At 38.2% G+C, this 15,775-nt stretch overlaps 1 protein-coding gene across 2 annotated transcripts in view; it reads right to left on the bottom strand.

Annotated features, from left to right (window-relative positions):
* Nucleotides 1-15,775, bottom strand: part of xxylt1 (xyloside xylosyltransferase 1) — a 49,779-nt gene that overhangs the window by 21,731 nt on the left and 12,273 nt on the right. For both annotated transcript variants that reach the window (XR_008599690.1, XM_055005055.1), the window contains exon 4: nucleotides 1,098-1,230. Coding sequence is in view for 1 of the 2 variants with exons in the window: in XM_055005055.1 (XP_054861030.1) it covers nucleotides 1,098-1,230 (133 nt within the window). In the remaining variant the exon portion in view is untranslated. The remainder of the gene's footprint in view (nucleotides 1-1,097; nucleotides 1,231-15,775) is intronic.

Raw genomic sequence — 15,775 nt, 5'->3', positions numbered from 1 at the left:
GCGGAACAACCAGGAACTACAGCTGATCTACATTTATTGACATCACAACCTTCTTCTTCCTTGTATTTTGGGATTTTGTGTCTCGTTATTGTCATTTTGTGTCTTATTTTTGTCGTTTTGTGTCTCATTTTTGTTTTGTGTCTTATTTTTGTTGTTTTGTGTCTTGTTTCGTTGTTTTGTGTCTTATTTTTTTGGTTTTGTGTCTCATTTTCGTCGTTTCATGTCTTGTTTTTGTAATTTTGTCTAATTTTTGTCGTTTCCTGTCTTGTTTTTGTCAGTTTGTGTCTTGTTTTTGTTGTTTTGTGTCTTGTTTTTGTTGCTTTGTGTCTTGTTATTGTCATTTTGTGTCTTGTTTTTGTCATTTTGTGCCTGATTTTTGTTGTTTTGTGTCTTGTTTTTGTCATTTTGTGCCTAGTTTTTGTTGTTTTGTGTCTCTTTTTTATCATGTGTCTCATTTTCATCGTTTTGTCTCGTTTTTGTCGTTGTGTCTCTTACCTGTTGTTTTTTGGTTGTGTTTTTGTGTCCTGTTTGTGTTGTCTAATTTTTTATTGCTTTGTGTCGTCTTTGCATTATGACTTTTATCTTTCATGTCTCTGTTGTCATTTTGTCTCATTGTTTCACTCTGGTGTCCATTAACCTCCACATTAGTCTTTGTCATTTGTATTTGTATCAAACAGGAAGAGGCTCCACCTGGTGGAACAACCAGGAACTACAGCTGATCTACATTTACTGACATCACGACCGTCTTCATCTTTTGCCTTATCAGTTAATATATTTTTATTCGGTTAAAATATTGCCGACAGTTCTGTAATATTTCCTCTTTAACTCTTGCTTTTGGCTGATTTTAAAACAAAGTGAGGGCATCTTTGGGACTTTTCTCAGGTGTCGGTCTTTGATCCAGTTTGAGCCGGAAAGCATCAACACTGAGCGGACAGTTAAAAGCCACAACTTCACAGCGAAGCCCAGTCTCAGTTATTCATGTGAATGTCAACATCTCAAAGGTCCTGGCGGTTTCGCCGTCAGCAGACACTTGGCTGTCAGATTCTACCGTCCTGTTTCCATCAACAGCAGCTGGAGCAAAGGGAAGCTCTTCCTACCTGTAGACCGGCTGCATCTCCCTGCTGATGCCGATCACAGCCCCGGGAGGAAACCGCTGAAACTCCTGGAAAAGGTCCCTGATGTTGGTCCTGTATTTAAGGTCCAGGTCCAGCTGCACTATATGAGTCAGACCTGGAAGAAAAGCACAGAAATACTGATGATGTGGCTCAGATCTAATAAACAACATCTTGGACTATCCTGAACATGTGAATAATAGGAAACTAAGAGTCACTCATTTGTTATTTGGGACCTAAAACTAAGTTCTGTTAAAACATTTTGCTCAATTTTAAGAATTTCATTTGTTTTCAGAGCTGAGAATTTTAGTATTTTCACAATCTCATTCTCATATCTCCAGATTTATAACTCCCACAGCTACAACACCAACAAATCTCATCATACATCCATTTAGAAACACTTACAGGAACCTTCTGGGGCCACGATGTCACTCTGGTTTGAACATTTTATATTTCTTTCTTCCATTTTCAAAGACCATTAATAAAATATTATTAATAAAATCAGACCTCTGCTGGAGTCATTCAATCACATGTCCTCATCAAATGTCATGACTGTGGATGGATGGATGGATGGATGGACAACAGATGGATGAATGGATGGATGGAAGATGGATGGATGATCATGGATGGATGGATAATAAATGGATGTATGGATGGATGTATGGATGAATGGATGAATGAATGGATGAAAGATGGATGGATGGATGGACAACAGATGGATGGATGGAAGATGGATGGATGGAAGATGGATGGATGATCATGGATGGATGGATAATAAATGGATGGATGGATGGATGGATGAATGGATGAATGAATGGATGAAAGATGGATGGATGGATGAATGGATAGATGGAAGGTGGATGGATGAATGGATGGATGGAAGATGGATGGATGGATGGATGACAGATGGATGGATGATGGATGGATGAATGGAAGATGGATGACAGATGGATGGATGAATGATGGATGGATGGATGGATGATGGATGAATGATGGATGGATGGATGATGGACAGATAGATTGATGATGGATGGAAGATGATGGACGGATGGATGATGAATGGATGGATGAATGATGGACGGATGGATGATGAATGGATGGATGAATGATGAATGGATGGATGATGGATGGATGAATGATGGACGGATGGATGATGCATGGATGGATGATGGATGGATGATGAATGGATGGATGGATGATGGACGGATGGATGATGGATGGATGAATGATGGATGGATGGATGATGCATGGATGGATGAATGATGAATGGATGGATGGATGGATTGATGGATGGATGATGAATGGATGGATGGATGGATTGATGGATGGATGATGAATGGATGGATGGATGATGGACAATAGATGGATGGATGATGGATGGATAGATGGATGAATGATGAATGGATGGATGATGGATGGATACTTCATTAATCCAAGGTATTGGTGATATACTAGATATAAAAGGTATTCCAGATACTGAACACTTCAAATGGCCATAAGATGTTTTTAAATTCAAAATAGACAATTTCCAGGGTCTGAAAACATCTGAAACACCTCAAAATTCAGCCAAAATGTTTTACTGGACATAGTTTTTGTCTCTGATGAACAAATTCATGAAGACTGAGCAAAATCTGAGACATATTTTCTGAGCTAATCCAGAATATGAGCTTATCAATAAAGAACAAGCAGCCTCTGTCCACCCTGACTACATGGAAGATGGATTCCTTTCATGTAAATTTGATTAAAAAAAATCTGCTGATTGAGGAAAAGGCACTTCTGAGTCAATGTGGAATCTATTTCTGTGATCTCCAGCTCATCATCCAGCCTTTATAATCACTTTAAGAGTCCTTCCAGGAAACCTCAGTCAAAGGAATGAAGCCACTGTCAGACTGTAGAAAAGCTTAACAGAATTAGACGCTGCATTTGACCTTTTCTTCTGTAACGCTACCACTGATCTAAAACCAGAAAGACTTCATGAGGGTGTGGATAAATGTGTAGAAGCTCAACCAGACTATAAAAAGGACCAAGTGTTTGTGGATGAAGTTCCAGCAGCAGCAGTAACCAGGATATTCAGGCAGTCGTCTCTTCATTGTTTCAGCTTCCTATATTTTGCTGGTTGGCATGGCGATGAAAGCCACTTAAGGCGTGCTGTCAGAGATGATGGCCTGCCGTCTGCAGGCAGTCATATTATGGGATGGTTTGATGACAAGCTGTGGATCGGCCGAGTTGGTGCTGATGGACTGAAAAAGATGTCTTCTTAAAAATAATAAGCTGCAACACGCTGCAGCCTGAAAGTGGGTCGTTTATATAAAATCATCTGGATCTGACCCAAGCACTGCATTCGGGGCTTTTTCCATCATTTCTGAGCCTCATAACTTTCTCAGTACAGCAGACAGAAACGTGACATTTTCAGGGATGGAAAAACATCATTGAGTTCTGTTAAAAACTGACACCAGACCAGTTTTACATCCATGCAGGTGTCACAATCTAAACACTGAATCTGGCTTTAGAAAACAGTTTTGCCACAGAATGAATCACGTCTAGAAGATCATTCTGGGATCTTCTGTTGGTAAAATGATCCTTTCATCGTCTATAATTGTTGTGACCAACCACCGACCAACATGGGTAAACTTAAAGTTTACCCAAAATTACCTACTTTCCCCTAAACTTGTCCAGAATGACTCAAAATTTGTCCAAAATGAGTCAAAAGATGTCCAAAATAACCCCAAAACTCACCCAAAATAATCAGAAACATCGCCTAAATTACTAAATTTTTGCCCAAAATGACAAAAACTTCTCCAGAATGACCAAAAATTGTCAAAAATACTCATTTCGACAAATTTGAAAGGATTTAAATATCACTGTGGACGTTTTTCAAGTTGTTTTTGACCATTTTTGACTATTTCTGTGTCATTCTGGACAAATGTTGGTTCCTTTGGACAAGTTTTATCCCATTAGACACATTTGGAGTCATTCTAAACCAGTTTTTGTGACATTTTCAGTCATTCAGGATAACTTTTGCATCATTTAGGACGACTTTTGAACCTTTTTGAACAAGTTTCTGTTAAACTGCACAACCAAAATATGTGTAAAATGATCCTTCCATCGTCTGTAGTAGTTCTGACCAACCACCTACCAACATGAGCTTTAAAGTTTACCCAGAATGACCTTTTTGTCTGACCACATATCATCACATTCCCATCTCCGTGCTTCACTGTCAGGACTATGCATTCACTGTGGTAGTCCTGGTTTAGAATAGACACAAAAAAGTCACAAAGTAGACATGAAATGACCATAAAAATATGCAAGATGACGAAAAGGAAACACAAAACCACCCTTAAAGTTTACCAGAATGCATTTTCTGTCTGACCACACTCCCATCTCCGTGCTTCACTGTCAGGACTATGCATTCACTGTGGTACTACTGGTCTGAAAATAAACAAAACAACCACAAATAAAAACATAATGACAATAAAGTGACACAAAACCTTCATATCTTGCAATCAGCTGTTACAAACTTCTTTCATAACTGGAGTGAAAACTGAAATCTGATGCAGGACCAACTGGGGCACCAACAGCATCATTTTGCACAACATTTAGTCATGATCAAAACAACAACAGTTGGACAAGAAAAGACAAATGACAACAACGAGAACAAAATGACAAAAAATTAGACAAACAACACAAAACAAAACAGAAAAGAGACAAAAAAATAGGCAAAAAAGTTACAAAGTGCCAAAAAAATGGACAAACAACAAAAATGAGACAAAAAAATATACAAAGCGAGACACAAAACAATGAATGAAGTGAAACACAAAATGAGAAAAATAAGATAAAAAATACAAGCGTGACAAAAAGGAAACAAAAAATGACAAAAACAAAAAACAAAATGACAAAAACTTGAGACAAAACAAAAATCAATGACAAAATAAGACAACAAACAAGACAAAATATTACAGAAATGAGACACAAAGCGACAAAAGAACATTGAACAATCTAGTGTTTTACTTTCTGATCAAAATAACTTGTCATGGTCTAGAAATTATTTTAAATTTATAGTTTTACTAATTTACAATCCATAGTTTGTCTTCTCTGTAGTTTAACTGGGGCACCGACAGCATCATTTCTGGGAAAATCACGACGACACAAGCAACCGAAAAGTAAAACAACAAAGGATGTGACCCGTCTGCAGTCACGGCTGAGATATGAACACATCCAGACGGCGGTTTGTGTCGACGTGAGCGAGGGAAAAGGACGACTCAGCAGCGACCTGTTTTGGGAGCTCTAACAACAAGGAAGCCGAGCATCACAATGGCGGGGCGGCTGTGGAAACAGAGCGGCGAGGAGCAGTAATCCCTGCGTGACCAGCGCCGTTTGTTGGCTCTGCCGGGGCTTAGCTGCTGCGAGCTGAGCAGGAAGAGCTTCTGCACTTGTTACAACACTGTGATGTTGTGGGTTTGATGTGGGACCGGTGACTCAACACAAAGTCCTGTGAAGGTCAACGTGGGGCCGGCGGTTTTTATCACGGCATATTTTTACACTAGCTGGTCGGAAAAGCTCAGAAGCAGCAGCTCCCACGTGATTTCAAGAGTATTTTTACTACGTTTACATCTAAAGTTATTAACTCTCCTGTTGTCCTCATTTACGGGCACCAAAAAAATATTGTTTCCTTGTCTGAAAAAAATCCAAAAATTCAGCAAAAAAATTCCCCAAATTTCTGAAAATTTGAAAAACCTTCAGGAAGAAAATTCAATGATTCCTTAAAAATTTCCTTTAAAAGTTTTATTTAAAAAAAATAAAAAAATCAATAAATCCCTCAAATTTGCCAAGAAATAAAAATGTAAAAAATAAAAAAAATTAAAAATAAAAATTGTACATTTTTTTAAGTAAATGAGTTCACAAAAAATTCTAAAAATATCTAAAATGATTACATATATATCAGTAAAACTTGATATTTTCATTAAGAATATTCAGAAAAAAATCAACCAAAATCCAGCAAAATTGGATTTTGGTTGATTTTTTTTCTGAATGTTCTTAAAGAAATATATTTTTTAAGATTTCTTTTTTTTAAAAAATGTTCAAAAATTTTCCAAACATTTTAAAAATGTGGAAGTCTTCACTATGAAAATACATCATCATCATTAAAAAAAAGTTGCCCTTAAAAGTATTATTTTAAAAAATTTCCCTTAAATTTGGCAAGGAAATATTTTCAAAAAATGAGTAAAAATCTTCTAAAAAAACTCCTAAAAATATCAAAGTGATTACATATATATGTATCAGTATTTTCTTTAAGAACGTTCACAAAAAATAAAAAATCAACCAAAATCCAGTGAATTTCACTGGATTTTGGTTGTTTTTTTTTATGAATGTTCTTAAACATTTCATTTTTTTCCACCAAAAAATGTTCAAAGATTTCCCAAAAATGTAAAAAATGTGGACATCAGAAGTTTCAGTGTGAAAATATATATTTTTTCCACATTTTCAAACTTTATAACGGGTCAATTTTGACCCACAGGACGAAACAACGGTTAAAGGTATGAGTTGGTTGTGAAGATGACGGATTCTGTAGTGTGTAAAAGTGTTTCTACCTGTGAGAAACTGTAAGAACAACAATCAGAAATGGAGCCAACATGTGTCGGAGCTGCATCACATCCTAAACCAGGGGCGTCAAACTCATTTTAGCTCAAGGGCCACATTAAGCCCAATCTGTGGGCCGGACCAGTTAAATTACAGCATATTGCCCCACAAAACTCCCAATTTTTCCTTTGGTTTTGTGCAAAAAATATTTTCTTCAAATGTTCACATTTAATGAATAAAACATTATGAAAAACCTGAAGTTTCTTCAGAAAAATATATTTATATTCAGCAATAATATGCCTTAGTTTATCATTTCCACATTACAACTTACAGATCACAGAGTGTCTACAAAGGAACACAACATTTAGTCATGAAACAAATAACAAATTACAAAATCTTCCCACGGGCCAGCTTTGGCCCGCGGGCCACATGTTTGACACCTCTGTCCTAAAGTATTCCTAAAGCTTGAACACGTTTGGTTTTACCATTGAAAAAGCAGCAGGTTGTCGTAGCAGCAGCAAACTTTTTTTTTGTTCAAATATTTCCATATTTGCCACCTACATTTGCAGAAAAACATGGTTGTTTTAGGTTAAAATGGGACTCGTTCTGATAAACCACCTACCAACACGCTCATATGAGCCTTTAAAGTTTTCCCAGAATGCACTTTTTAAAGTTTTCTCATCAACATATCATCACACTTCCACCTCCATGCTTCACTGTCAGGACTATAAATTCACTGTGGTAGTCCTGGTCAGGACAGATACAAAGTGACTACAAAGAGACACAAAATCAGCCTTAAAAGTTTACCCAAAAATCACTTTATAAAGTTTTCGCCAGCCTCATATCATCACACTCCCACCTCTGTTCTTCACTGTCAGGACTATGCATTGACTGTGGTACTACTGGTCCCAAATAGACACAAAACTACGCTCAAAAAACACAAATCAACCCTTAAAGTTTACCCAGAAGTCACTTTTTAAAGTTTTCTCTGGTCTGTTTCTAGGACTTTAAACTGTTCACACTATGATACATCCCATAATACTGATGATCACAGTTGATTATAGAGAGAAATGAACAAACATCAGATTTAGTCTATGGTCTTGTTGTGTTTTTGTGGTGGTTTTGTGTCTCTTCTGACCAGGACTACCACAGTGAATGCATAGTCCTGACAGTGAAGAACAGAGTGTGATGACTTGAGGCCACTGAATTACCCCCCATACAAAGTGATAAAGTAAAACTTTTGAGGATAATTGTTGACAGAAAGTAAACGAGTAGCTCTGATTCAAAATACCACAACTAATTTTTCATTTTGCACGTGTTAAAATATGCTTATATGTGAAAATGACACAGAAGGAATCGTGTCTAGGTGATGATTCTGGTGTCATACGAAGGTAAAATGATCTTGGTATTGTCTGTATCGTACCGTCTTTGAGGTGTTTTGACCTGAAAAACTAACAGACACATTGTGGGGACATGAGAAAGCAGCTTTAAATACACTTAGAGGTCTATTGTCGCTGAGATGAACTGCAGAAGTGTGTTTTGACAAGAATGAGCCTCACTCTGGTCAAACATGAAACTAGGTTTCCTGATTTCCAGCTGCTATAGATAGACGGATTCATAGGAAAGGTTGGGATGTAAGTGGATCTGGTGCAGGTGCTGAAGATTTACTGCGGGAATGATGTTGTTAGAGTGACTAAGAGCCGCCGGAGGCCGTGGACTCATCAGACAGCAACAACAACAGGGACACTGTTATCTAACATCACATATTTTCAGAAGTGGGTCAACCTCATTAAGCCCTAATACTAGTCTTGATGCGAGCACTTACAGCCTGTTTGTAAAGGACATTGTTTTCCTGCTTTTACCATCATTCAGCTGAAAACACGCAGTGTTGTTTTCTCTAAAGGAGATCACTTGAAATCCATCTTCAGCCTCATTAAGTCTAAATAACTGTTTACCACAAAGTCCTTCATCACAAGCACCAACCGGCAAACAGATGAGATGCTTTTATACGTTATTCAACAGAGATGAGTGCATCCTGTTTAGTATTTATTAGATTTAAACTACAGACACCACAGCAGGAACTCAAGCAAACTAAATCTCATTACAGACGTTCTAATCCTTGATTTGTCTCCAGTACTTTGCAGGTCCACCTTTACTTTTGACGACACCAGAATCCACAGACTTCTGAAGAGATGTTCAGCCGTTGTATTTATGGTGTTGTTCATGACAAAGGTTCTGTTGGGTTCAGTTCAGGAGTTCCACTTTCTATCATCACAATCCAACCTCCGTGCTTCACTGCCAGAACTATTCATTCACTGTGGTGCTCCTGGTAGTTTTGCATCCTTTTAAGGTCAGTTTGTGTATCTACGTGTTTGTTTTCGGTCTTTTTGTGGTGATTCTGCATTTCTTTTTGGCTGTTTTGTGTTCTGGTTTATCCTCAGACATTCATGCTGCAACTATGAATGTCATCAACACCTTGTGGACTCATGCTGCCTCATATCATCACACTTCCACCTCCGTGCTTCACTGTTAGGTCTATGCATTCACTGTGGTGCTCCTGACCACAAATAGACGCAAAACAACCACAAAAAACCCACAAAACCTCCCTTAAAGTTTACCCAGAATGCACGTTTTATAGTGTTCTCCAGCCACATATCACAACACTGTCAGGACTATGCATTCACTGCAGTACTTCTGGTTACAAGAGACACAAAATGAGCACAAAAACACTAAAAACTACCCTTAAAGTTTACCCAGAATGCAGTTTTTAAAGTTTTCTGCAGCCTCATATTGTCACACTCCCACCTCCATGCTTCACTGTTGTTTTGCATCCTTTTGGGTTCAATTTGTGTATCTTAGTGTTTATCTTTTGTTGGTGATTTCCATTTCTTTTTGGTTGTTTTGTATTTTGTTTTATCCTCAGACACTGCCAGGATTATGCAATCATTGTGGTAGTCAGAAGGATATTAAACAACCACAAACAAAACACAAAACGACCACAAAGAGACACAAAACTGCCACAAAGAAACAAAATCACCCTTAAAGTCTGAAGTTTTCTCCAGCCTCATATCATCACACTTCCACCTCTGTGCTTCACTGTCATGTCTATGCATTCACTGTGGTGCTCCTGACCACAAAAAGACACAAAACAACCACAAAAAAAACACAAAACCTCCCTTAAAGTTTACCCAGAATGCACTTTTTAAAGTTTTCTCCAGCCACATATCACAGCACTGTCAGGAATATGCATTCACTGTGGTAGTCCTGGTTGAGGTCAGTTTGTGTATCTCGGTGTTTGTTTTCTATCTTTTTATGATGATTTTGTGTTTCTTTTTAGTCGTTTTGTGTATCCTCAGACGTTCCTGCTGCATTTATAACTGACATATATAACGGTGGAACCTCTCAGAAGAGGACAGAACACTTTTATTCCTTCGAGTTTACCAATAGCAAGTTGTTTTTAATCGACCTCATGGAAAATGTTGACTAAACCTAAAAGACAACAAGTTTATTCTGATGAAACAGTCTAATCTTAATATAATCCATCTCCTACACCTCCAGTCCCATTACCAACAACACGTCTACCAAAGGTGGAAAATAAACCCCAGTGTTATAGGAGAGACTCAGGTCCCAGCATGTCGAGACCTCTGGAGGGGAAATAAAAGCTGCTCAGGAAGCTCGTCATTAATTACTGCAGCTTTCCATTGTTCACTTTTAGCTTTCCTCCTGCGGGACGGACGGTGTGAAAATGTTGTTTGGAAGCCATTTGTCCACATGAATGCTTTCATTCTGGTCCGTGGACTTGTCAGTGTTGGAATTTTAATAAATACTTGACAAAATGATATTTCCTCAAGTCTACACAGTAGTTTCATCATTTACTGACGACTCCTACTAGTCTTTGCGTTTTAATTGATGGACTGAGCTGTCAGTCAAATGGCTCTGGGCGGGGCTTTCTGTCCAGGTGAGCAGTCAGTACCTGATTCCTGCCGGACGCCAGCTCCTAGCACAGCTAAAGTGAAGTGATTCTACCAGCAGACACTGAAAGGACTCTGATAGTTCAGTCAGTTAATGTTTATTTTCTTATTGGTGCCGGTTTTACTGCACTTTATATGCAGCTTTAGTGTCTGATATAATGTGTGCCATGCACTCCAGATGTTGGAGTTTATTTGTGTGTGTGTGTTGACCAGAGAAGAGCGTCAGCATCCAGTAAATATTAGCTTTAATGTGAATTAGCGATGCTAACCGAGCTAGCTGCTCAGCAGTAGCCTGAAGCTAACGTAGCATTAAGCTAACTATGTTTGTGTTGAGTTTCATGTAAACAGCTGAAGTGTGTTGTGTTAGTGTAATGTGGTGCATCTTAGGAACAGTTCTGAGTTTACCTTGTGTCTCCTTTTTGTTATCTTGTGTCTTGTTTCTGTCGTTTTGTGTCTCAGTTTTTGTCATTTTGTGTCTTGTCTTTTTCATTTTGTGTCTCGTTTTTGTCATTTTGTGTCTTGTTTTGGTCGTTTTGTATCTCGTTTTGGTTGCTTCGTGTCTCGTTTTTGTAATTTCGTGTCTCGGTTTTTGTCATTTGTATCTCATTTTGTCATTTTGTGTCTCGTTTTTGTCATTTTGTGTCTCGCTTTTGCCATTTCGTGTCTTGTTTTGGTCGTTTTCTGTCTCGTTTTTGTCATTTTGTCTCATTTTGTGCTTTGTTTTTGTCATTTTGTGTTTCATTTTTGTCATTTTGTGTCTCATTTCTGTCACTTTGTGTCTCGTTTCTGTCATTTTGTGTCTCGTTTTGGTTGTTTTGTGTATTATTGTGTAGCTTAATGAAAAACAATCTTTCAAAGTTGAAACTAGAATGCGCTGTGGTTCATTTATCTAAACTCCTAAAGCCTAATAAAAATCAAACAGACCTCACAGACACGTTCTTTTCCCCATATATTTACTGTTTTAAGGGCTTTGTTTGGCCTGTGTTCTGTGCTTCACACTGAAGACAACGTTCCTCCTCTGAATTCTGCAGATTAAACCACAGAGTTCTCGAGTTAGAGGACGTCCAAACTTCCCTCCCACCTACAGCTGCTATTCACGGATGCCACTTTTGTTCTCGTTAATCAGAGGCGATGTTCCCTGTCTGCTCGCTGAACGACAACGCTGCAGAGAAACAGGCCAATCAAGGACGGAGAACACGGATGTATGTCTGTGCTCTGCAGAACACGCTCCCTTTAAGACGTGACGCCGGCTCAGATGAAAGCGTTCTCTAAATAGAAACGTGTGACCACTCGGACACACAGCAGACACATGTGGACGATCAATAAGCGTCTGATGAACACAACGTGAGGCGCTAACACACACACACAGACACACGCACACACACACACACACACACGCACACACACACACACCGGTTTGACAATAAAAATATGATGAAAACCTTCTATCAGCTTCTCCCTCACCATGAATAAAGGTCAGTCCCATTAAAATGACACACTTTGTGAAATGTTGGATTCTGGAACCTTTTATAGAAGAACTCAGAACCAGAAAAAAATCTATGATCTTTAACTCCTTCACTGTAACATATAGAAGAACAACTAAAGAAGAAACAAACACAAAATGAATGGAAACGTCTCTAAAACCACAGAGTGATTAAAACAAGACTTGATCCACTGTTTAAGTTCTCCTGTTTTATTGGTGCTAACACAGAATCATCGTCTATTTAACTTTTACATAAATCTGACTAGAGAAGGACGTCCTCAAAAACTGAGAGACGGGGCAAGAAAGAGACTAGTGAGGGAGGCCACCAAGACTCCTATGACTCCTCTGATTTTGTGGTTTTGATCCTCCAGTAAATCCTCTATGGTTCAGTTCCAGGTGACTAAATGTTGTGTTCCTTTGTCGACACTCTGTGATCTGGAAGTTGTAATGTGGAAATGATAAAGTGAGGCTGAATGTTGGTGAAATTGAGTTTATTTTTCTTCATAAATTTCAGGTTGTTCATGATGTTTATTAAAAAGACAATTCCTGAAATGTGAACATTTCTGCACTAAACCAAAGGAACCATTAGGAGTTGTGGTTATTTAGAGGTTTTTATGCTGTGATTTTACTGGTTTTACTGGAGATCAGACTGGACTGGATGTGGAACTAAGATGAGTTTGACTCCCCTGGACTAGATGATGATATTTTCCTGTCATGCTCCTCAAAGATAATAATAATCATGAAGCTTTGATTCCATCCTTTATTGAACTCAAATGTTGGAGGTGCATCCAGACGTAGACTTTAAACCTCCGGTGAGCAGCAGACGGACTCCTCATGTGTGTTTCAGACACCAAAGCCACGTCCTGCGGTTCTTCTGTGGACGGAAGAGAAACCCGCCGGAGGGGATCGCTGCCATCGGTCACGGCCGACATGGGGGGCTCTAATGTGGGCAGAGGCGACGGAACACCTCCTTCCTGCCTCGCTCTGCAGGAGCTCTGCAGCCGGCCACGTGTCCATCAGATACCTGCCGTACCGCCTCCACCTGCCGGGCTTCAGCATCACCGCCGTACAGAAGCCAACGTCTCAGAGAAGTCACACCAGACAGTCACCGCAGGACAAAGAGCTTCTGCACAACTTTAGAAATACGAGGATTTCATTCACACAAAGCTTTAGTTCCAGGTCCTTGAAGTCCACAGAGGTGGGTCCAGATTTATCACTTTTTAATGGACTTTTTCCATCATTTCTGAGCCTCAGAACTTCATCAGTCCAGCAGAGACACATGGCATTACAAAATTACCACAAAAAGACAAAAAAAATCACCCCAAAAAGAGCCGAAACTACCCTGAAAGTTTCAAATAGGTCAGCATAAATATGCAAAATCACCACAAAAAGGAGCAAAATTACCACAAAAAGTCCCCAAATTACCACAAAAAAAGACCAAAATTACCACAAAATCACCACAAAAAGGATCAAAACTACCACAAAACAGATGAAATGGTGACAAAAACTCAAATTTAGCAACGAAAACAGGCAAAATTACCCCTAAAAAGAGCCACAAATACCCTGAAAGATGCAAATATGCCAACAAAAACACCCGAAATCAACACAAAAATAAGAAAAATCACCACAAAAGGACCAAAGCTTCCACAAAACAGGTGAAACTGCGACAAAAACTCAAATTTGGCACAAAAAACATGGTAAATAACCACAAATATGGCTAAATTACCACAAAATGACACAAGAATCACTCCAAAAAAAGCCAAAACTACCTTGAAAGGTTCAAATATGTCAACAAAAACACCCAAAATCACCACAAAAAGGACCAAAACTACCACAAAACAGGCGAAATTGTGACAAAAACTCAAGTTTGGCACAAAAAACAGGCAGAATTACCCCCAAAGAGCCAAAGCGACCCTGAAACGTCCAAATATGGCAGCAAAAACATGTAAAAATCACCACAAAAATGGCCACATTTACCACAAAAAAAGCAACAAAATTACCACAAAACAGGTTAAACTGCAACAAAAACACAAATTTGGCACAAAAAACATGTAAAATACCCACAAATATCGCTAAAATTACTACAAAAAACCTCCAAAATCACCCCAAAAAGAGCCAAAACTACCTTCAAATATGTCAGCATAAATACGCAAAATCAGCAACACAATGGTCAAATTTACCATACAAAAAGACCAAAACTACCACAAAACAGGTGAAATTGTGACAAAAGCTCAAATTTGGCACAAAAAACATGGAAAATAACCCCAAAAAAGCTAAAGCTACCCTGAAAGATTCAGATATGACAGCATAAATATGCAAAATCAGCACAAAAAAGTACCAAAATTACCACTAAACAGGTGAAACTGCAAAAAAAAACTGAAATTCGACACAAAAACTTGCAAAATTACCCCAAAATGTTCAAATATGCCAACAAATACATGCAAAATCACCACAATAAGTACCAAAATTACCACAAAACAGGTGAAACTACGACAAAAGTAAAATTTGGCCCAAAAAATTTGCACAATTTTCTCCAAAAGAGCCAAAATCACCCTCTTGGAGCCTCTTACTCTCATTTTTTTTTTTTGGGACAAATTTGAATAATTTTAGGACAATTTGGTGTAATTTTGGACTTCTTTTGTCATTTCCTACAGTTTTTTTTTGCCACTTCTGACAAATATTGAGAAATCTGAGACGACTTTTGTGTTGTTCTGGACAACTTTAACGACATTTTGTGACATTTCTGATGAATGAAAAACACAGAGTTCTGTTAAAAACTGACACCAGGTCAGTTTTGAATCCATCCAGGAGTCTCAGTCTGAAGACAAAATGTGGTTTTAGAAATGATTTTTCCACAGAGTGATTCTGGTATCTTCTGTGTGTAAAAATGATCCTTCCATCATTTTTAATAGTTCTGACCAACCACTGACCAACATGCTGATATGAGTCTTAAAGTTTACCCAGAATGACCTTTTAAAGTTTCCTCCAGCCTCATATCATCAAACTCCCACCTCTGTTCTTCACTGTCAGGACTATGGATTCACTGTGGTAGTCCTGGTTTAGAATAGACACTAAACTACTCCCAAAAAACACAAAACTATTCCCAAAAAACACAAAACTACTCCAAAAAACCCACAAAACTACCCCCAAAAAACGCAAAACTACTCCAAAAAACACAAAACTACTCCCAAAAAACACAAAACTACTCCCAAAAAACACAACACTACTCCCAAAAAACACAAAACTATTCTCAAAAAATACAAAACTACTCCAAAAAAACCCACAAAACTACCCCCAAAAATGCAAAACTACTCCAAAAAACACAAAACTACTCCCAAAAAACACAAAACTATTCCCAAAAAACACAAAACTACTCCCAAAAAACACAAAACTATTCCCAAAAAACACAAAACTACTCCCAAAAAAAACTACTCCCAAAAAACACAAAACTACCCCAAAAAACACAAAACTACCCCAAAAAACACAAAACTACTCCTGAAGAACACAAAACTACTCCCAAAAAACACAAAACTACCCCCAAAAAACACAAAACTACTCCTAAAAAACACAAAACTACTCCCAAAAAACACAAAACTACCCCCAAAAACACAAAACTACCCCAAAAAAACACA

The sequence above is a fragment of the Amphiprion ocellaris genome, chromosome 2 (assembly GCF_022539595.1).
Source record: "Amphiprion ocellaris isolate individual 3 ecotype Okinawa chromosome 2, ASM2253959v1, whole genome shotgun sequence".
NCBI classification, from domain to species: Eukaryota; Metazoa; Chordata; class Actinopteri; family Pomacentridae; genus Amphiprion; species Amphiprion ocellaris.
Note: the sequence above shows the minus strand (reverse complement) of the source record. Positions and strands in the feature narration are given on the sequence as shown.